At 42.7% G+C, this 22946-nt stretch overlaps 1 protein-coding gene across 7 annotated transcripts in view; it reads right to left on the bottom strand.

The window, feature by feature from the left end:
* The window catches only part of EFL1 (elongation factor like GTPase 1), a 113437-nt gene that overhangs the window by 68804 nt on the left and 21687 nt on the right, over nucleotides 1-22946 (bottom strand). For 4 of the 7 annotated variants that reach the window (XM_014827774.3, XM_044760276.2, XM_070494129.1 and 1 more), the window contains 8 exons: nucleotides 22393-22607; nucleotides 14947-15070; nucleotides 12814-12890; nucleotides 11973-12109; nucleotides 10900-11022; nucleotides 8693-8792; nucleotides 4794-4945; nucleotides 4395-4561 (listed from right to left, as the gene is read on the bottom strand). In XM_014827774.3, coding sequence (XP_014683260.2) covers nucleotides 4395-4561; nucleotides 4794-4945; nucleotides 8693-8792; nucleotides 10900-11022; nucleotides 11973-12109; nucleotides 12814-12890; nucleotides 14947-15070; nucleotides 22393-22607 — 1095 coding nt within the window. The remainder of the gene's footprint in view (nucleotides 1-4394; nucleotides 4562-4793; nucleotides 4946-8692; nucleotides 8793-10899; nucleotides 11023-11972; nucleotides 12110-12813; nucleotides 12891-14946; nucleotides 15071-22392; nucleotides 22608-22946) is intronic. The other 3 variants (XM_070494142.1, XM_070494139.1, XM_070494135.1) reach the window with 1 other exon arrangement.

Genomic DNA, 22946 nt, shown 5'->3' with positions numbered 1-22946 from the left:
TTGCTGGTATTCATATGAACCAAGTCATATACTAGTTCTGGTGATTACTGATATTATTTCAACAGAGTAATATTTCATTATTACTATTATCACTTAAAGTTATTTTAATCTTATTATAATGTCCTTCCAGCATTCAACAAGGCTGGTCCTAGTGCTAAATAACACACGAAAATGAATAACTGTGGAAGAGTAGTTAGACCTAATAAAAATGCCAAGAAGATGGCCAAGCAACTGCTATTATATGCTATGTGGTAAATCTGGAGAGAGCACACTGTGAAATATTGGGGACACTGATGAGAAGACACAGCACACACACAGCAAAACACGCTACAGGATAACAGATTCACGAGCGTCCCCTGCATCATATTATTCTTATGCAGGTATTGCCTCAAATTATTCAAGTTTTGTGAAGAATTACTCAATATCTTGAAGAGCACTTGAGATATTGTCTTGGATTATTTAGTGACCTCCACATAAGGCAAGTACCCTGAAAGCACTTCAATCGACCAACTTATCTTTGGTACCCACAGGCCCAAGGCACTGTGCTAGTGCTATGAAGAGAAAAAAGGTTAAGATACAACATACACAAAGATGGATAACATCACAAACATAGAATGAGTGACAAAAAAGCAGTATGGGCAAGTAAATTCATAAAAGCTCAGAGGAGGGAGACGCTATTATGTTAGGGTAGACTCAGAAACTTCATGAAAATGAAGGCCTTCAGGTACATGCCACATCTGAATGTACAGGTTTTAATTCAACGACAGTTCTACAGGGTAGCTCTAAAGATAGGGTGGAAAGAAATAAAAAACAGAAGGATTAAATAGGAAGAAACAGAATTATCCGCAGGCCATGATCATCCACTTAAATTATAGATAAATTATAATTAGTAAGACAGTTTAGTAAGGTGGCGAGACACAAGGTCAATATACAAAAGTTAATTGTACGCCTATATATCAGCAAGATCTATAAGATCAGCAAGAGAATATCTATTTTTTAAAACAGTAAATTTTGAAATAGCAACAAAATATAAGATAGCTAGGAATAAGTCTAACAAAAGTGATTACAGATCTTTATGGACAAAATTATAAAACCTCAGTGAAAAACATTTAAAATAACCCAAACAAATGGATATGTACACCTAATACATTCATGGACAGAAAGATTTTATATCGCAAAATGCTGATTTACGCCAAACACATGTACTGATTTAAAGCAACACTAATCAGGGGCTCCAGAGGGCTTCTCAGGGAACCTGACAGACTGGCTGTAACCTTTGCATGGTAGAGTCAAGACTTAGGAATAAACAAGACACTCACAAAGAAAAACAAGTTAGAAGGACTGGCCTTTGAGACGTCATAACAACTGGAAATGAAAACAGCACTGAACAGAGACAGTGATAGACAAACAGGAAAAATACAGTCTAGCAGTCCAGAGACAGACGAGTACACATGTGACATGTGACTACGACAGCCGGCAAGGCCCACTAGTGGGTAGAGACGAATATTCAATGAACAGTGCTGGAACAAGTGGTTAATTGTATGGGGACAAAAATGAAATTGGATCCCTTCTTCATATCATATACAAACACTGAATTAAACATTCAAACATGAAAGGCAAAACATTAAACTTTAGAAGGAAACAGAAAATTTTTTCTTCAGCATAGTCATAAGTTTAATTTTCTTAAATAAGATACAAAAAGCAAAACACATAATGGAAAAGACTGATAATTTCAGCTACATTAAAATTAAGAACTTCCATCCACTAAAAGACTCTAAATAGAAAATGTGACAAGTTCGAAAATTGGAGAAGGAATTTGCAAAACTTAAACAAGGAATTAGTATCCAACATTTACAAAGGACGTCTAAAATCCAACATTAAAAAAATATATATAGCACAACAGAAAAATAGGCAAATGAACCAAAGGCATATCTTCACAGGAAAAACCATGACTGACCAATAAACATATTAAAAGAGTAATACGGAAAACCACATCAAAAGACCATACTGTATCCCTCAGAATGGTAAAAATTAAAAGCCTGACAAGAGCAAATCTTGGTCACGATGCAGACAATTGGAGCCGTGACACACTCCCACTGGGAGGGTAAACCAGAGCTACCTCGGAGGGCAATGTGGAGTTAACTCATTGAGCTGAAGACATACATACTCTATTCCACCATGTTGTATTACCTAGAATTTCTTGCAAATGTGCACAAGGAAATATGTACAAAAATATTCAAGGTAGCACTGTTTAGATTAGCAAAAAACGAAAGCAGCCCAAATATACAGTAACAGGAAAATGGATAAATAAAATGTTTATTTATATAATGGAATACTATGCAGCAGTGAACAATGAATGAACTACAGGAACAGGCATCAACATAGATTAATCTTACCACGTTAAGTAAAAAAACCAAGTTGTAGAAGAATAACTACAGTAAGATTCCATTTATATGAAGTTCAAAAACTGTGTCTTCTTTCATAATGCACACACACGTTGTAAAACCATAAAGAAAAGCAGCAGAAGGATGCAGCAGACAGACTGATGGTGGTCCCACAATCCCTGCCTCCTGGTGCTCAGGCCTTTGTGTGACCCTCCCCGAGTGCGAGAGAGGCCGCGACCTGCTGCTCAGGCAACAGGCGCCACCTTACGACTATGTAACATCACGAGACCGTCTGCTGGCAGATTCGCCCCGAGTCTCCTGGCTGGTTGGAAGGAGTACGCAGCCAGGCTTGGGAAGTCCAGACAAGATGCTGCAAGCGGCCTTTAGGAGCTGAGGGCAGCCACGGCCTGCAAGAACCTGCAGTGCCCAGCCTAGAGGGACCAGGGCACGAGTTCCGCCAGCACCTAAGGGAATGTGGAGGCAGACCTTCCCCAGTGAGGCCTCCAGGCGAGAGCTCAACTGGCTGACAGTCTGTGGCAGCTCGGAGACCCTAAGCAGGACCAGCTAGGTTGTACCTGGACAGAAAATGTGCGAAGACAAAAGGGTACTGTTTTCAGCTGCTAAATTTGTGGTCATCTGTAATATGCAGCAATAGATAAATAATACAAAGGATAAACACAAAAGTTCAGTAGGGTTTACTTCGGGGTAAGTTTGAAATATTTCACATTTTTTAAAAAAGTAGGTTGGAGTTAGATTTTATGGGGCTCCGATTATGGAAATAAGGAGTCATTTGTAGTGTCAATTCATTTTATCACTACTCCTCGAGTCATCTGACACATGAGCAGTTGATTTCAACCTCTAGCCCCACAAGAGCAAAGGTATACTATGCACCGAAGATGAACTGGAGTGCTCATGGACTTCATAACGCCCAATAAATCAGAGTTCCACTAAGTTACAACTTATTACTCAACTGACAGTTTAAAGAGTAAAAAAAGAAAAAAACCAATACTCAAGCCTTACTGATAAATAACAAACTCACTATGCCTAAACCAAAACGTCAAGATAGCACAAACAGGTTTTCTACGTGCCACTACAGCATCCTCAGCCCGGCAACAAAACCACCCCAGAGACAGCTACTGCTGCGCTCCCTCCTGCAGAAGCAGAGCAGCCACAGGCCAGAAAGGACTGCGGAGCTCTGCGCAGCACTGTCAGCTCCAAGGCTTACACTGCGAAAACTGACGGAATGAGCACTCAAGGCAAGGAAAGCCGACGGCAGGCCTCCCTTCCGCGGCCACCTCCCTCTCCCACTTCAGCCAAGCACAACAGCTCCCTGACTCCCCTGCGCAGAGAGGGGTACCTGCTGTTCTCTCGTGACGCTGCACACCTGACAAGTTCTTACTGAGTCCTGCTTATCCAGACTGGCTCCGTGGGCCTCTGGCATCTTCTCATCTTCTGATCCTTATTATCTAATTACAACATACATACCTTCCAATGTCCAAAAATGTTCTGAGAAGCTCTAGCCTGTAGTTTCTTTTTGCCCTCTGGCTCAGGTGTATTTAGATGCTGGCTGCTCACCTGCCCACAGACCCTCCTGACCAGTTGCTGGGCTCTCCCTGCCACGCGGTTGTCGCCTGTCACCTGCTGGTTGCCCATGCCCTGGCCTGTGCCACCTAGAGTTTGGATCTCCATATTTCCTAAAGATTTGCCATTGCCCTGGCTCCAGCGTGACTTCTGTTCTTACCAGTCCTTTCCTCTGGCCTTGAAGAGAAAAGCCTTATAATTAATCAAATAAGGCCTGAAAGTTGGCTCATACACTGGGGTAGTATTCTAAATGCTGCCAAGTGAGACAAGTTCACCAAATGCTGCCCAACAGGGACATATGGATTCATCTGAATGTGCCCTTCTCAAGACAAAATAAACCTACCAGTAAGGCAACCACCAATCTTAGTGGACCTGAAAAGATACCAGAACCTTGAAACAATATACTGATGGTTTACTTCCAATTCTTACCCGCTGCAAAAACTCAACTGGACTGTATTTGGGCCCCAAGACAAAAATTTTCTTTCCTCTTCGAGCCACACCACTGAACACTCGAGCGAATGCAACAAAAGACTCCTGGCTGTCTCCTTCCTGGGACACAGGCTTAGGGGTCACACTCTCCACCTGTTGCTCATCACCTGTCAGAAACAAAAGAATAATGAGTGCCAGGAACGCTCTGCAATCCAGAACTGCCTAGAAACACAGAGAGAACAGCGAATAGGAGCTATTTGGCTCAGTTTCAGGAAAGAAACACCAGGAAAGAAAGAAGATTGATAAAAGCCCCAATTAAAGCTAAAAAAGAGTTAGAGGATGAGTGTCCCCACTTAAGTAAAAACATTTGGCACCAAGGCCTATTTGGGAATGCCATACCTTTTGGTTCTCCTCCCTCTGGACTTGTTTCAAGGGCACTCCCATCTTGGGTGGGCTCTGAGGGCGCCTGCCCCTGCCCGGCTGAGCGCTTCTCTGCATGCCTTTGTCTCGCACGCTCACGTCTCTGAGCAATTTCTTCTTGAGTGAGAGGTCTAAATATATCACAGATATGTTAACAGCTGGTGACATGGAGCATCTCTCAGTCCCTTTAAGCACGGAAACAGCAAGTACTAGTGTGGCTGGATAAGATAAAGACTGGCCCCAGGTCCCTCCCAGGCAGAAGGCTTCTCCAAGTTCTCTCCCTAGCTGCAGCAACAGCAGAGAAGGCCTGTCAGGCTTTCTTGGAGATCGCCATGTCCCCAGCTATTCTGAGCTTGTGAACTGGCATGCAAGGGCCGATGTCCCCACAGAGAGCCATCACAATAGCAGGGGACCTTTCTCAGACACCCACATTCCTTCTGGATGAGGCAAACAACAGGGAAGGGAAGGAGCAACAGATACCAGGGCTCAGGACACAGCTGCAGAGAAATAAGCATAAGACCTCAATAAGAAACTGAGGTTCCTCCACAAGTCATGTTACCTTGCACCTCCCTCCCCTGCTGTCCCTCCCTTTGGCATTATGATTCCAGCTTACTCTCTGATCGCTGACTTGACACCTGACTGATAATCTCGTCCCCTACCTTGCCATGTCCCTTTCCCCTCCTCTCTCCTTAAACACTGGAATCCTTTCAGATGGCCATTCTGAAGATGCACTGTCCATGTGCATTTCTAAATGACCACATACTCTTGGAGCTCCCAACACCAAGTGCCCTAAAAACCTCTTCCTCCTTTTTACTACTCCATGTGGGCTACCTTGGAAGGTGACTGCTTACTCACTGACCGTCCACTGCTGTCCTCTTCAGACACCTACCTGCTAGGTAAGACCACCTACCAGGACTGGACACTACTTCTACCTCCCTTAGAACCTGCCCCTCAGAATGGATGAGCTCAGCTGTAGCAGTTGGCCCGTTCCATGCAGACCCACCCGCAGTGGGTGACAGGGCTGCACCATAGGATACAAAAATACGAGACCGCTCTGCGAGCACAGCTTGGTCAGGTGTCGCTAGGCCATCAAACCAACTGGACAGAAGCACCGACTTCCACTGCGAGAGATAAGCCCTCTTTACTGGAAGCACTCAATGTTAGAAAGCCTTTCAAGTACAGGATGGAATCTGCTCCCTCGTAACTTCTGGCCACAGCTGTTCTGTCCACTGGAGCAGCATCCAACAAGCCCTCCTGCCTCCACTTTCCTCTCTGCCACCTGCACTCACGCCTTCTCCTCGCCACTCTTCTCCAGGCTAAACACTCCAGCGGTACCTTCCATCAATCCTTACATGACTTATTTTGTTTCTAGACTTTTACTAAAGTCTTTTATAAGAATATCTGGAGAGTGCGAATTAAGATATAAATGCAGAAGACAAGATTATCATGAGAACAGAGAGGAAAAGACACCTGAGGCAGCTGTTAGCACCTGAAGAGAGACGGTCTCTTCCCACGGGCTAATCACTGGCGTATAGACATGGTGTCGATCTCCTGACATATATCACAGCCCATATTTATCACAACAATAAACGAAGGAGATGTTATCATTACCCCTATTTTACAGATGAGAAAGCAGAAGCTTAGGAAATTTAAGTAATTTGACCCCAAGTCACACAGACAATAAGTGGAGGAAGCATAATTCAAATCCAGATCTGACTACAAACTCTATGCTTATTATCACCAGGCTATGTCTCCTGGTCGGAAGGAATGAAGGATGATAAAATCATCATCACATTAAGTAAATGTGGTTTGATTTTAGCTCTGCTTAAGAAAGCAGCATATCTGTTCACATATATTAAATCCTCATTTTGCCGAGGTTCGTGACATGATCTGAAATAAATCAGCATTTCTATTCATGAAGTTAGCATCAAATGTGCAGAGGCTTGCTGTCCATCTATCTATGTACCCAATCCATCCAGTTAACACCTACTATGTGCCAGGCACTGCTGTGGGCCCTGGCAATGGTGGTCTAGGGAAACAGAGCAGACAGAAGAGAAATCAGCAAAGGTGTACATGAAGTACCCATTGCACATCTAGTATTTATTGAGAATAAAGCAGCATTTATTTGCAAGAAAACAGAGCTCCACTAGTCAAGGAACAGTTGCAGGTGGTGGGTTATTTAGGCTGCAGCTGAGCTAACCATGCATGATAGTTCCTGAAGTGGCAGTAGTTACCAATAGTAGCGATGAAGGAGACCAGAGGTGAGAATGTTGACTGGAGATGCAAATGGCACATTGGGGAGGTGAATTTGGAGGGGAAAGGAAACAAGACAAGAACACAAAACATCCATCCTCAGGATTCCAAGCAGAATGTTCAGGCTCTGGCCTCTGTGAAGCTGGTCCCAGAGTGGGCTCGGAGAACGTCAGAGAAAGGGTTGGAAGGCTGGCTGCAGCGGGTACTACAGGTAACACACTACCAGGTAGCTGAGATGATGGGAAGCAAGAGACCAAGAGACATGGCTTCTGTTTGAAGACAGCATCTTATTACTAGAAGAAGTTGGTTCTCAAGAAGGAAGCAAAACCAACACATAAGCTCAGGGATTGGCAGGAGAGGAACTGCCTGAAAGACCCCCTAACAGAAAGTTACCCAGCAGTACTTACCACCACGTAAGTATTCAGTAAGAATGTCTGACAGATTACAGCTGAGAACAGCAAAAGCAATGCCCAGGGTCTAAAAAGGGAGGCAGGCTGGAAGGCTGCCCGCCAGCCTGGATTTGGAGGTAGAGGTTGAAAAACCACCTAGGAAGACTACGGCCAGATCCCACACACTAAAGTGGAAGACCACAGGCTTTAAAGATGGACAGACCTAGATTCAAATACTGTTTGGGCCTCCTCCGAGCTACGTGACCTTGAGCACACTACTTAATCTTTTTAAGGCTCCTTAATTTCCTCACAAGTAAAGCTGAAATGCTAAATACTTCTGCGGCAGAACTGTTGTTAGATCTAAATGGCATAATCAATGGTGAGGCAGGAATAGCATAAGAGCTTAAGAAACTGCAGCCAATTGTTAGTGCTATCATCATTATTATTTACAAGATAGAGGATTAAGACTTGAGATGCTGCCTGAGGTCCCAGGAACTTCTTAAGAAGTAGTGTTCACACTCTTCCTCTCAGGCTACGTGCCGGATTCCTACACAGAATGCCCAGAGAAGTGGGCAGTACAGAAGAGGAGTGCCAAGCACTCACATCACATGAACCTTTCATTCCACACACCAAACCGCACTGAAGGGCAGACGGCACAGGGATCGGCGGAGCTGGAGCCTGGGGCAGGGGACCAGCCAGGAGGCTAGGGCGATAATGCTCACAAGAAATGATCAGGATCTAAACTAGTGGGGGAGGCAGTGGAACTGGGAGGGAGGGGAATAAATAGGAAAAACCCAGATGAAGTAGAGAAGATTCTCCAAGACACTGGAAACCTGAGAAATAATCCATCTCCCAGAGCTGCCCCACCCCCAACAACACACACAGAGATCAGCAGCGATGCTCACACATGCAGTCTCCACTGAGGTGGACAGGCAGGCTCAGCTGAGGCCTTGCCTCACCGTCAGTAGAGGCTCACTGTGGCCACTACCACTACTACTCTTCTTCAGATTCACATCACTCCAAATCAACAGCCCAGAGCTAATTTCAACACCTATCTCCCTCAGAGCATCACAGAAAGACACAGTACTGCGCACATTCTGTTACCATGGGGTTTGCTCAACATGCATTCTGGGTTGAGGAGGAAAAGCATTCGCTGCGCTCTCCCACCCACGCCCCCACTGGACCTGCCAGCACACACCATTGCCCTGGCCCAGCCCAATCTCCCCTCATCCTTACCTTGGCTTATTCTGAGGCAAAGCCTTAGCATCAACTGCAAACATTTTGGAAACAAAGATAATAACTGGAGCAGTCTCTTCACGTCCACATTTCATAAAGGCTAAACAAACAGGAAGTAAAAATTGTCACTATTTTCTCCTATTATTAAAAAACTAGATTTTTCTGGAAAACAATCAAGAAATTTAGAATACAGCATCATCTAAATACGTAAGCAGGCTGTTCTACAACTACAATACAAGTTCCACTTTAGAAAAGTATACAATTGCTAGAAGAGAATACTAGAGCAAGAGCAAGCAGAACTGACAGGAACAAGGAAAGAAAAGGAACATTACCCAGATGGGAGGAGGGCTGGAGACTCCCGTATACAGCTGCAGCTAGAGAAGGGGTTAGCCACCTATTGCAAGCCTAATAAATTTTTCCAGTGGAAAAGGGATAGAACTGAGAAGTGTTACCAAAAGTCAACAGTCAACAAGGTAGCTTGTTAATAAAATACATAAAAATCAGTAGCTTTTCCATAACAAGTTAGAAAATAAAATGGACAAAAATATCTTATCATGATAGTAACAAAAAAAAAATCTTAGAAACAAATTAAGATTCAATACTATAGAGATGTCAATTTTCCCTAAATCTATAAATTTTAAATTTCCTATCAACATATTGACATTTTTCTTAACCTACACTGAAGGTATAAAACCACTGGTTAGTAATTTTTTTAAAAAATCACCCTACATCAAAATAATTTACACATAAAGAATTCAACAGTAAGGAAAACACTCCGGGAAGCAAGAATTAAACATGTATCAGAAGTCTTGCCTGGGAAACCTCTGAAAGGTTTTGAGGAACAGAATGACATGCCCTGACTTACACCTGAACAGGATTGCTCTGGCTACAGTGTTGAGAAAACAATGAAGAGACTCCAGAGCAGAAGGAGGGACATCAGCTGGCAAGCGATTACAACACGCAGGTGAGACGTTATGGCTGCTTGGCCCAGGGAAGCAGAAGTGGAAATGGTGGGAAGTAGTTGAATTTTGGATATATTTCACAGGAAGAATAAACAGATTTCGATGGATTGGATGCAGGGGTGTGAGTTAAATATAAAAGTCATGGACGACTCCAAGGTTTTTTAGACTGAGCACATGAACGGATGGAACTTCCTATAACTGAGATGGGAATAATTAGGTGAAGCAGGTTTGGGGGTCAGATAAGAAGCCCAGTTTGGGATATGTTAAGTTTAAGATGCCTCTTAGACAGCTGAGAGGAGAGAGGGAGTGTGCAGCTGGACATGAGTCTGGAGTTCAGAGGCCAGATCTGCACTAGAGATATAGATGCGGGAATTACAAGCATACTGTTGTCACGTAAAGCCTCGAGACTGGATGAGATCACCAGGAGAGTGAATGCAGAGAGAAAATAGATAAGGCCCAAAGACTAAGCCTTGCTTGGAGTACCCTACAGTTAAAAAGCCAGGGAGATGGAGAGGAACCAGAAAAAGAGATTGAGAATAAACAGCCAGGGAGTCAGGGAGAAAAGGAGTAGCCCATGGAAGCCTGGAAGGGAAGAAAGAATCCCAAGGAGAAAGGAGTGACCAACTGTTCAATGCTGGTGACAGATCTGGTCAGATGAGGACTGAGAACTGGCTGTTAGATTTAATACAGGAAACAGCAGCCCCGAGAACAGCAGTGGAGTGATTTCAGGGTTGGGGGTTGCAAATTCAATAGAATGGGACGAAAAGAACAGGGGAAAATGAGTACACACAGGTGAACTTCATGGAACCTTACAGAGCTGGAATGGGAGGCTCCCCACTCATGCAGAAATGTGTATATGGATGGGGCTTCTAGTGAGCAGTGCAGCCCCCAGAACCACTTTTCTACAGGCCCTAGGGACAGAGCAATGGCAGTGATGCAGCAGCTCAGGAGCACGTCGTGGCTATTTAGGACGATGGAATACAGAATGATTATGACATGTGATCAGGGCAGAAGGGAGGAGTCTCAGTCTCCGGTCTCCTACCCCACCGGCAGAGCAAAACAGCCGTAGCAAGACTGAAACATTAGGGGAAAAAACCACAGTGAAATAGTCATTTGTGAAACTGTTTATTTGTGGAATTGCCATCTCGCCATTTAGCAAACTAGCATTTGGCAAATTGGTCTAGACCAGCCTTGACTTTAGGACAATCAAAACCATGGTACATGCCATGTGCATCTTCACCTCACCTGCTTTCAGTGCCTGAGTTTCTGGTGGAAGAGAGTCAAACGTTTGTGATCCTGTGCACATCAGTTTCTCCACTCTCTCAGCTGTAATATCAAGGGGACTAGGAAGTTTCTGACACACCATAGCTGAAGTCTGTGGTTAAGGACTCAACACCCTCCACCATCTGGGCCCTCCACCAGGGCCCAGACTCACAGTATGCACTAAATACTGAGGTAACAATGTCTGTCCATACAAGGCCTGGGCTTAAGGCAGCATTACTTTGTGCATCTCGTCTCACATCAGGGATACAGTCTCAAGGAGTCCATAGCTCAGGAAGGGTCCTCACAACAGACGCTCTAATACTGCAGCCCATGGAACAAGTGAGGACAACAGAGCTCAGGAGCTCAGCTACCTGTGACCTTGAAGTCCTCATAGTTTCAGTCTATATAAAGTGTTATAAAACCACCACCAGCCAGTAGCTATGATACAAGAAGGTCCCCTACCAGAGCCAGTGTCACATAGGGGTATGTGTCCATCACAGCTCTGGGCTGGGATGCCACTGCTGGTCAACTCCAAGGACACTGCACCCCCAGCCCACCACCTGGGGACTGCTTGGCACACACACATCAATGAAAAGAACATAGTACACATTCACCTATACAATTACTTTAGTTAACGTAAGCCATCTAAAATCAATTCTTTTTGGAATCACTAACATGATAGGAAATACCAACAAGCTAAAGAAAATATGATACTAAAATGAAAAAGTGATCTAACACAAACATCTAAATTATCTACTTACACGTAAATCTTAGTCCAAAAGTTTTTATTTTTATGTATTACTAAACAACAAAACAGTCTTTTTAAGAGAACATTCATTCAGATTGGTATCAGTATTAATACTAATTAGTATTGGCATATTCATTTTTAAAGTAGTAAACATAGTTTCATGGTAGAACACTACATAACCACAGAAGAGTTGCTCTGGATTAGAATGCGTTATTTCCAGAGGATTGCCTAGTTGCCAGTGACACACTGTTTTTTCTCATTTTGTCAAATGTATGATTCCATAAAAGACCATTAAAATAAAGGATACCAAGAACAGCCTTGGATATGGGTAGCCACTGACTGCAAATGGCATTGATTTGAACTTTAGGATCTGAATGCCGTGCCTCCCGGGCTCCAATTTTTAATCCTAAAGAAGTCACGATTTTATCAATTTTTTCTTTGTCCCTAGTGTAAACACACAAGATAAGGGGAGAAGATCACATAAAGACATGAAGGAGCAGTGAGGAAAAGGAACTCAACATTATTTGACATATTTATTCCTAATAAATTACTTTTTCTACAAAGACTAAAAATGCTGGGAAGGGCTCCTGCCACAGCAGAGGACTGCTTAACCTTTACTCTCAGAATGAGAATCCCTTTAAAACTACTTCCCATGAAGCACCATTCCACGGTATCCTTAAACACACTTGGTCAACTGATAAAGCGGTTTTGCAAATAAGTGCTAAAAAATCATTATTCCACTTCCAGAATAACTTAGAAAGTAAATTTACTAAAGCAAACTTTCTTTTCCACTTTATCAGGCAAGTTATTTCCCAAGTTCCCCATTAATGATCCAAGATATCAAGCACCTTTTCTACTACAATTACTATTTTATTTTAAATTGGGTTTGTACAAGTAAAGGTCCAACGTTTCCATCTGTCCTTTTCTCTCTCCGCCTCAGCACCCTATAAAATACTGCTGTTCTGTCCCTCCCGTCACGCCTGACTTGGGTCACAGACTCCTGTAAACTATGTCCAAGGCCTGAATCAACTCATCTGTGAAGGCTCTGCTCACTTTCTCAGTCCATCTCAGCTTCTGAAATGACTCCTCATGCTGGGCAGCGAGGCAAAGTACACTGACCAAAGATAAACAATTTCATTAAGTCTTACTTTTTCAAGACGGCATCATACAAACTCCATATATTTTCCAGGATCAACTGTACAAATAGAGGTTTCTTTCCTTTTGCCTGTGAAAAGAACATATGGGCTTAAATTTTTGAGTATTTAATAGACATCTTATATATTCATTCTTGACCTGTTTTATTATGTCTCATTTCTACTTGGAAACATTTATTCAACAGTAAAGTAAACGAAAGTAGTTGTAAGAAAGTTCTTTGCTGTTAGTGCCCTCGAGTGGTTCTGACTCCCAACGCCCTATGGACAGCAGAGCGGAACCCTGCCTGGTCTCTTGTGCCATCCTCTCACCTTCCAGCGCTGTATCAGACAATGCTCTGCTGCTGTTCACAGGGTTTTCAAGGCCAATTATTTAGGAAGAGAATGGCCAGGTCCTTCTTCCTAGTCTGTCTTAGTCTGGAAGCTCCACTGAAACCTGCCCACCATGGGTGACCCTGCTGGTGTTTGAAACGCCAGAAGCATAGCTTTCAGCATCACAGCAACAGCAGTTGCCACGGTATGACAACCGACAGACGGGTGGCATGGTTCCCTGACCAGGAAACAAACCAGGGCCACAGGTGTAAAAAGCTAAGAATCCGCAATCAGTAATAACCCGCTGTTCCCTTCCTCTGAGAACCATGGACTTCACAAACAACGAGAGCATTTGGGGGACATATCACTGCAGCTGCCCCTCCACTGCCGTCAATGAAGACACAGTACCCAAGCTCAGCGCTAAAACTCCACTCTGTATGTGCAGGCCTTTCCACAGACTTCGCTCTAAAGAATGTTCTCAGACATAAAAAATGTTCAACTTCAGGGACAAGGATATTAAAACAACCTACCATTTCTCCCACCAAACTATGCAAAATAGCAAGAGCACCTTGAGATGGACACTCTCACATACACACAAGACGGAATACAAATTGATACCTCCTTTCTGAAGAGTTACTGGCAAGGTATTAGGAAATTAAGACATTACTTTTGAATGCTTGGTTAAAAAAAAGTCATTGCGAAGACAAAAATTTATACAGAAAGATGCCCATCGTAACTTTATTTACAATATCAAAACATTTGAAAAATAGAAATAAAAAGTATGCCCCCATCTTAGGAGAATGATTACATAAGTGACGATCCACTCGGAAAATAAAATAATTACAGGGCACTTCTCATGTGCAGGAGCTATTCTAAGAGCACTCCTGGGATTACTTCACGCAAGCATCACCACGGCTCCACGAGGGAAGGGCCGCTCTCCACACTGCAGGTGAGACGACAAGACCAGGCCCCAGAGCCGCCAGTGCCAGAGCTGCAAGTTGGACAGTCAGACCCCAAACCACACTCCTTCCCACCTCACCAGACTGGCTCCTTCTTAAATAGACAGTTTATAAAACGCTTTTGATGGCATGGGAACATGTTCACGATAGGATGTCGAGCAAAAAAGCCGGTAAGTTGTATAAACAGTACAATTCTCAACTGAGGGATGTATGCCTCTGTCCAAAAGCAAGACAGAAGTTAAAACCACAGTATCAGCGGTGCTGGCTTCCAATGTTTTTCTTTCCTGTGGCTTTATATATATGAGTACTTTCTAAGAGGCATATGTATGCTCTTTCATGAGAATAAATTTATAAAATCCTGAATTTTACATAAAAAACAAGCTTCAAGGAAAGCACCTTTCAAGGTCTGTGGCTCAGTAGTCCTGCATCGCCTCTGTGCACAGAGGGAAGGGACCCAGGGAGCAGCTGCCTCGCCATCAGCACTGCACGGTGACTGGGACTCAGTGAGAGGCCTTGGCTGAGACCAGGAACACACACAGTGTGGGCCACACGGCCATGGCAGAAGGAGATGTCTCTTTGTGGGGAAGGGGACACAAATGTATGATGGAAAATATGCATCTTCAAGTGCCCAGGATCTGAGACTTGGGCTCCTCTAAAAAATAAAAGGAAGTTCTTTATTCCCTGTATTTAAAGAACTCCAAGCAACACGTAAATATAAAACTCATAAGCTCTAACCGAACACATACAGTAAAAAATCCCTCATGAACTAACCCACATAAACCAAAGCTGAATGACACCTACTAAAGGTGGTGTCAGGTTTTCGCAGGGCAAGTGTGTGACCAACAATACACCACATTACCTGGTCAACCTTCATAATCTTCTTAGCCTTCATATTTACGTAGTAATCTCCCCACAAGGTTTTCAAAAGAACCTCCTTTCTGATGCCAATTTTCTGACTGTAGATGTCGGCAAAGTGCTCAATTCTGAAAGGAAAGCAAGAGTCCATGTTACTGACAATGACAAAGATGAGCATGAGCACATCGAACACCTGAGCATTTCTGTGCCAGGTGCTGTTCAAAGTGCTTCAAATATATTACACACGTGAGTATTTCAGCCGTCCCCTGAGGAGGCACTAAGCACCTCCCTCACCTTCAGAAAAGGGTGATGAACCACCGGGCTGTCACACAGGCAGCAGTGAAGCTGGGATTCTAACCCACACAATGCGGCTCCAGAGCACGTGTTCTTGTCCTACCCTCTCTACATCCACGTGAACTGCAATTCATGCTATAGCTCCCTTTCTTAATTCTCCACATATATGGAAGGGAAGAGGAACAATGGCCAAGGAAGTACAGGCCCCAGTTGCCCAACACAACTATGCCAACAACAAACTTCACTTCAGCCCTTCACTGCTACAGGTGCCTGTCGCTCACAAAGAAAACAAACTCCAGGGCCAGAACCTGCCAAAAAAGGCTTGTTAACATTCTGGATTAAACAGGAAACATACACGCACTTACTTAACTCTCCTCAGCCCTTAGAGAAACCCATTAGCTCCCGGCCTGCTCCACTGAAAACCCCAACCCTGTGAGCAGTCACTTGACAAATAAGGATGCTGTTTATGGTATATGCATTGTCTGGATACAGGACCTAGAAAAAATATCTTCTCTACAGGGAAATCTAATCTAAGGTTTGCGTCTAACTCTCAAAGTACCAGCATCTTAAAAGATGCCTGCTCTTTCCTCCATTGCAGAAGGAATCCTAAGTTAACACACTCTAGACAACTCTTTCCATGTCAGTCAGTATCTGTGGTCTACTGGAACCCAGGGATTCACTACAACAAGTCCAACTGGCTGATATTCTCTCATGATAATGGAAGCATGGAGGGAGCAATAATGAGCTGGAGAAGTGGAAGTTAATAATTACGGTTCAGAACCAGAGATGTGAAGAGCATCATGCAGTAGCTTAGAAGCAGAAGCAGACCATACAGAAACCACCGAAGATAAATATCCAGTGTCCCCTCTCACTGAGAACCAAGGGAGAGCAAAGTACCCAATCAGGAATAAAACTTTAAAATCACACAGTTACAGACCACTGACATTCCGGAGCTGACCTCAAAGGTCTATTACTTTCAAAGTAATTTGCTATTGTAAACTTTATTTCCCATCTGACCCAACAGTTATTTATTTAGTAGAGTTTTTAATTTTCTAGAATTTTAGTTTCTATCATTATATTACTACTATATTATTAATTTATAATTTTTCTGTCTTTTGAAGGAGGGAACCTTTCTTCTCTCCACAAATTCTTGCCTCTCTCCGCAGACCTATAGCCTTGCTAACCCGGAGGGCTGACAGGAGCCTCTGGGTCTCTCCTGCGTTGGCCGCTCCTCCACAGTGAGAAGGCCAATCGCTGCCTGCACGGGGAAGGGTGCTCACAGCACAGAAAGGAGACAGGCTCTCTGCTGCCCACCCTAGGGACAGTGGAAAGCGCAGGGCCTCCTCCCTGGCTTCCTGTGGTCAAGTGCACCTGGGGCAGGGCACAAAACCCTCCTTCAGGATGCAAGTCAGTAGCCCCAGATCTCCCTGCAGCTTTCCATGTGTCCACACCTGACTGTGCCAGGCAGGCTGCACTCCTCCATGCAGCTCTGCAGATGCACTCCAGGACCCACAGGAGGGAACCACGAGGAGGCAACCACTGAGGCCTGAGGGCCCAGGTACCTGCTCCAGTGCAGCTCTACCAGAAAGCCCTGCTCCCCAGTGATGCTCCCAGGGTCTCAGGGAGTAAAGCAACACTTTGATCACCATGTTGGCAACCTGGGTCCATTCTTAGATAGTTAAAACTGGAGATAATGACTGAATGATTAACACATCAAACTTTCAAAAGTTTCGTATTTTTTGAACTTGCATTATGTTTTTTTGCCTGATATAGAACCAATTTTTGTATATCCTTCACTCACACTTAAAACAAATTCTGACTTTAATTATTATACTATTCACATGTTTAATGTGTCTGTTTATTTGACCTGTTAACAATCTGACTGTGATATGATAAAACCTCCCCCAAACCACATGCCTGTTCATTTCTACTTATACATCTACTGCTGTCTCATGCACTTCGCTGTTACGATTGTTGACACACCGAGTTAACCCCTCATTACTGAAATGTGTCAATTATCCACATAAAAATGATTCTTATGCCATAACACACTTGCTGTAAACTCTGCTTTATCACTAATATTGCCAAACCTACTTTTTGTTTGCATTTGAGTGACATACTGAGCCCAAGTTTTGGTCTTTATCCTCCGTCCGTTATGTTTTATGTCTATCTATTCTATGTAGCAAACCTGGATCTTTTTTTTTTAATGAAATTTCCTTCTTTTAAAAAACCTCATCTCCTCAATGGGGGATTTCATACATTTACTGGCATAAGTATTCTGATCAGGTGGATTTCTAGTACGATTTCTCCTCATGTTCCTAGGATTTTTTTCAAATGTTGATTTATGCTACCCAGATTGTTAGATTTTATCTTTTACAACAACGTGTCAGACATATGTTCTGTTTTTAATTCCAAAAGTGGTAAACAAATATTTTCACAAATACTCTAAAACATGTATCAGAATCATAAATCGTAGGAAGAAACTTGTCCATTTGCTTAGGCCACTGTCCTCAAACCCTTTTCCAGTCCATCATTTATCTACACATGCATACACACAAAGGTACATAAATCTTTCAACATTTTATCCTTTCATTCTTTTTCATCCCACAGTTACCATAAAATTTCCTTATTAAACATCAACCCTTTATTATTGCTTAGTGCTTTTATTATCTCTCTCTAGTTAGTTATAATTTTAAAACACTGACAGTTTCTAGCACAACTCCTCCATCTCTGCATTCTATTTTAATTCATTTCCTCTACAGAGTAACTTCAAAAAGATTCTCAGAAAAGATTTGTGGAACATTTCCCAAGACTTTACTGACCAATCTGTCTTTTGCCTATTCTCCTGAATGACAACTTGGCCAAATTATTGGGCCACATACCGTTTTGCATACAAGATACCCAAGAGATTGCTAATTGCAAGATTCTAAGACACTGGTGCCCAAAGACAATGGAACTATTAGGAAGGGCTTTGCATTGCCTCTCTTTCCTGTCCCTGTTTTACAGGGTTGGGCTCAGTTCTATTTACCTAACACAGGGACCAGATGCCCGCTGCCCGCTACCCAAGTCAACGTGCTTCTGCTTTTTCAGAGCAGATGCTCCTGGACTGACAGCTATTACCACGGTGGATTGACGCTGCAGACCCAGCTTCAGCCACTACTCATGCTTCTGAATCCTGTCCCACAGTAAGAGAGTTTATGGAACCATCTTCAAATTCTGAAATGTGCTCATTCTCCACTTTTGTGATACAAGAAGTCACCAACTTTTCCTATTCACTGACATTTTAGAGGAAAATTACCACGAAAGTGTCCCCAGTGCTTTCACTTCTACCACCACTTCCCATAAATTAACACATGGACTTGCTGAGAACGGGCACTAGCAGATCTCTAAACACGGCCTCGTCTAACACAGGGGAGTTCATCCACTGACTGGAAGTGTGTAAAGTGTCCAAAGTCCTGAGGGATACGGAAGTCATCCTTATTCTACCCGTGCAAGCCTCTCCCCATTCCTTCTCCCTCCACAGTAAACTTTTCCCAGTCGTGAGATTTAGACTAAAATTCACAAAAACAGTAAATTATTTATGAAAATCATTACAAGAAAAGGAGAAGCCGCCCACCTTATGTCTCATAGCAAAATGCTCACAAAGGAGGAAATCAACAAGTCCGACCCTGTTATGTGACTGAGTGAATAACTGTCCCTTTTAGCTCAAAGAAATTCTTAGAAATCACCTTAGCCCAAATTTGTCTTTTTTCAGAGGAGAAAACTGAGTCCCAGAAAGGTGATATTGGCAAGTCGTCAACCACATACGAAACATGCAGATTTTCAGCAGGGTTATAATTTCCATTTTAATTATACAGCCATTATCTGAATTTAAGTCTAGTATGATCTTTATAGGAACTAACTGGACTAAGGAATCTATAATTTATTACAAACTAACACGGAAAATTTACACTATTATAACTTAGTATACTGCCCGAGGCAAAACGGAAGATGAAGAGCAAGTTCCTGTACAAAGGAGGACAAGGAGCAGCCAAGAGTGGTCAGCCTACTCCCAAGCTGTGCATGCTGGGCAACTTCCGGCCCTCCCTTCTTCCCCACTTCCAGGTCACACTGACATGCACTCCATGGATAGGCTCTGTTTTCACCTGGTGCATTATTTCTGGTTCTATCATCCCTGTAAATTAAATCCAAGATTAAGCCCATGACTAAAGCAAATTTCATTATAGTCTCACAACCGTTTATCCAAGCTGAAAACATTTTTCTCAAAGGAATAACTCTTCAATTACATTTGAATTTTCTGATTCCACAAGTTGGTGATGTTTGTAGTTAAGAAATGCAATCAATTACCTACCACATTCTAAAATTTGCTATCACTGTGGCTCCAGCCCTGTGTCCATATCTAGAGGGGCCATGAGCAGAAATGAGGGTCCCTATGTTGCACAGGGAAGAACCCGCAGAAGCAGCATGGTAAGAAAGCAGGAACTTCAGTGTCAGGTAGACCGTAAACTTAATACCAACGGTGCCACTCAACAGCTGAGTGATGTTAGACTGCTCAAAATCTCACATCTGACACAAAAACTAACTCAAAATGGATCACAGACTTACATGTAAAAAGTAAAACTATAACACTTTTACAAAAAGCGTGAGAAAATCTTGAGGATCTAGGGCTGGCAGAGTTCTTAAACTTGACTCCAAAAGCATAATTCATAAAAAGGAAAAATTGATAAACTGGACTTCCACCCCAATTAAAAACCTTCCTCTGTGAAAGACACTTTTAAGAGGATGAGAAGTAAACTACAGACTGGGAGAAAATATTTATAAAGCACATGAGACAAAGGACTAGGAGCGAGAATATTTAAATAACTCTCAAAACTCAACAGTAAAAAAACAATATAATGAGAAAATGGGCAAAGGAAAGAATCAACAAAACGAAAAGGCAACCTACTGAATGGGAGAAAATATTTGCAAATCATCTATCTGATAAAGATTTAATATCCAAAAGATATAAGGACTCAATTGCAAAAAAATAACCAATGAGGGGGCTGGCCCCGTGGCTGAGTGGTTAAGTTCGTGCGCTCTGCTGCAGGCAGCCCAGTGTTTCGTTGGTTCGAATCCTGGGCGCGGACATGGCACTGCTCATCAAACCACGCTGAGGCAGCGTCCCACATGCCACAACTAGAAGGACCCACAACGAAGAATATACAACTATGTACCGGGGGGCTTTGGGGAGAAAAAGGAAAAAAATAAAATCTTTAAAAAATAAATAAATAAAAAAGAGAAAAAAAAACAAAGAATCCGATTAAAAAATGAGCAGAGGAATCTAAATAGACATTTTTCCAAAAAAGACACACAGACAGCCAACAGATACATGAACAGATGTTCAACATCACTAATCATCAGTGAAGTGCAAATCAAAACCACAAGGAGATATCACCTCACATCCGTTAGAATGACTATTATCAAAAAGACAGCAGATGACAAGTGTTGCTGAGGATGTGGAGAAAAGGGAACCCTTGTGCACTGTTGGTGGGAATATAAATTGGTGAAGCCACTATGGAAAACAGTATGGAGGTTCCTCAAAAAATTAAAAAACAGAACTACTATACGGCCAAGAATTTCCCTTCTGAATATTTATCTGAAGAAAATGAAAATACTAATTTGAAAAGATATGTGCACCCCCACGTTCACTGCAGCATATTCACAACAGCCAAGATATGCAAACAACCTAAGTGTCCATCAATGGATAAAGATGCAATACATATATACAATGGAATACTACTCCACCATAAACAAGAATGAAACCTTGCCATTTGCGACAACATGTATGCACCTGGCAGGCATTATGCAGAGTGAGACAAGTCAGAGAGAGAAAGACAAATACCGTATGGTCTCACTTACATGTGGAATCTAAAAAAAACAAAGAAACCCCACCAACTCATAGACCCAGAGAACAAACGGGTGGTTGCCAAAGGCAGAGTGAAGGGGTCAAAGGGGCAAACTCCTGGTTATAAAGTCAGTAAGTCACGGGGATGTCAAGTACAGCGTGGTGACTATAGCTAATAAAACTGTATTCATATTTGAAAGTTGCTGAGAGAGTACATCTTAAAATTCCTCATTACAAGAAAAAAATCTTTTGTAACTACCAGACTCGTGATCATTCTGCAATATATGCAAATATCAAGCACTATATCATACACTTTAATATTATGTTAACTATACCTCAACTAAAGAAAGAAAATGTGCAAAGGACACGAAGAGATATTTCACCCCAAAGAGTAGACAGACGACAAATCAGCACCAGAAAAGATGTACAACATTACGAGTAGGAAAATGACAATTAAAATCACAACACATCAATACACAGCTATCAGAATGGCTTTAAAAAAAAAGTGACAAAAGACCAAATGATGGTGAAGACGTGGAGAAAGTGGATCATTCACATGTTGCTGGTGGAAATGAAAAATGGTACACCCCCTCTGGAAAACAGTTTGACAGTTTCTTTAAAAACTAAACATACAACTACCATATGACCCAGCAAATGCACTCCTGGGCATCTGTCCCAGAGAAATAAAAACTTAGGTCCACATAAAAACCTATACATAAATGCTTACAGCAGCTTTACTCAGCCAAAAACTGGAAAAAGCCCGGATGTCCTTCTGGGTGAATAGTTAAACTGATAGAGCCATACCATAGAATACTAAGCAATAAAAATGAACCGACTATTGGCACACCCAACAGCTTAGATTAAGTCTCTAGAGAATTACAACGAGTGAAAAAAGCCAATCTAGAAAAGGTTACATATTGTTTGATTCCATTTCTATAACATTCTTGAAATAACAAAGTATAGAAATGGAGAACAGTTAGTGGTTGCCAGGGGTTAAGGAGGGGTTGGGGGCAGAAAGCAGGTGTGGCTAAACGAGAGCAATACAAAGGATCTTTGTGGTGATGGACTGTATTAACTTCAATACAATCCTGTACTAGTTTGCAACTCGTTACTCTTGGGGGGGATACCAGGTAAAGGGTACAAGAGAACTCTCTGCATTCTTTCATACAACTGAATGTGAATCTTCAATGATCTCAAAATAAAAAGTTTAATTTACAAAGATCAATGGTATATAAAACCCATAGAGATGTAATTAGATCCACAAGGACTTACGAGAAGCCCCAGCCATCCACCGCACTTGCGAACACCACATTTCCCTGGTCTGGAGAGAAGTAGAGGTGGGAATCATCGGAGTCCTCCAGGCCAGCGCTCCAGTCATACACCTGCTCCCCTTGTTCAGGGTCTAGATTCACCTGGGATCCAGCCTCCCTTTCTGCTCTTTCTTCTAGGACTTTAGAAGTAAAAAGAGTTCCTGTGAGTGCGTTAATCTAGGAGAGATGGTGAAACAGCAGAAGGTCACTCAGATGCTCTGCATGCCCACGGGAGGAGACACACAGTCCAACCCTGGTTAAGCCTAGAGTCATCAGTCACAACTGGGGCTCAGATTAATACACATGGATGCAGTTGACACTTAGAACGATAAATAACTTCTATGTTCTCAATCCATTCCTTCTAAACCCAGCAAACTAAACTATCAGGCTTCTGAAAAGTCATTTTTGTGATTATTCACTCAACGCAAACATGAGTGTTCATATCTTTGTTTCTATCTTTAACTTGTTTCTCGGTACCAGGGCCCAATGTCACTAGGAACTCACACTTTCCACCCC

The sequence above is a fragment of the Equus asinus genome, chromosome 2 (assembly GCF_041296235.1).
Source record: "Equus asinus isolate D_3611 breed Donkey chromosome 2, EquAss-T2T_v2, whole genome shotgun sequence".
NCBI classification, from domain to species: domain Eukaryota; kingdom Metazoa; phylum Chordata; class Mammalia; order Perissodactyla; family Equidae; genus Equus; species Equus asinus.
The sequence above is the reverse complement of the archived record's forward strand: the minus strand, read 5'-3'. Positions and strand labels throughout refer to the sequence as shown.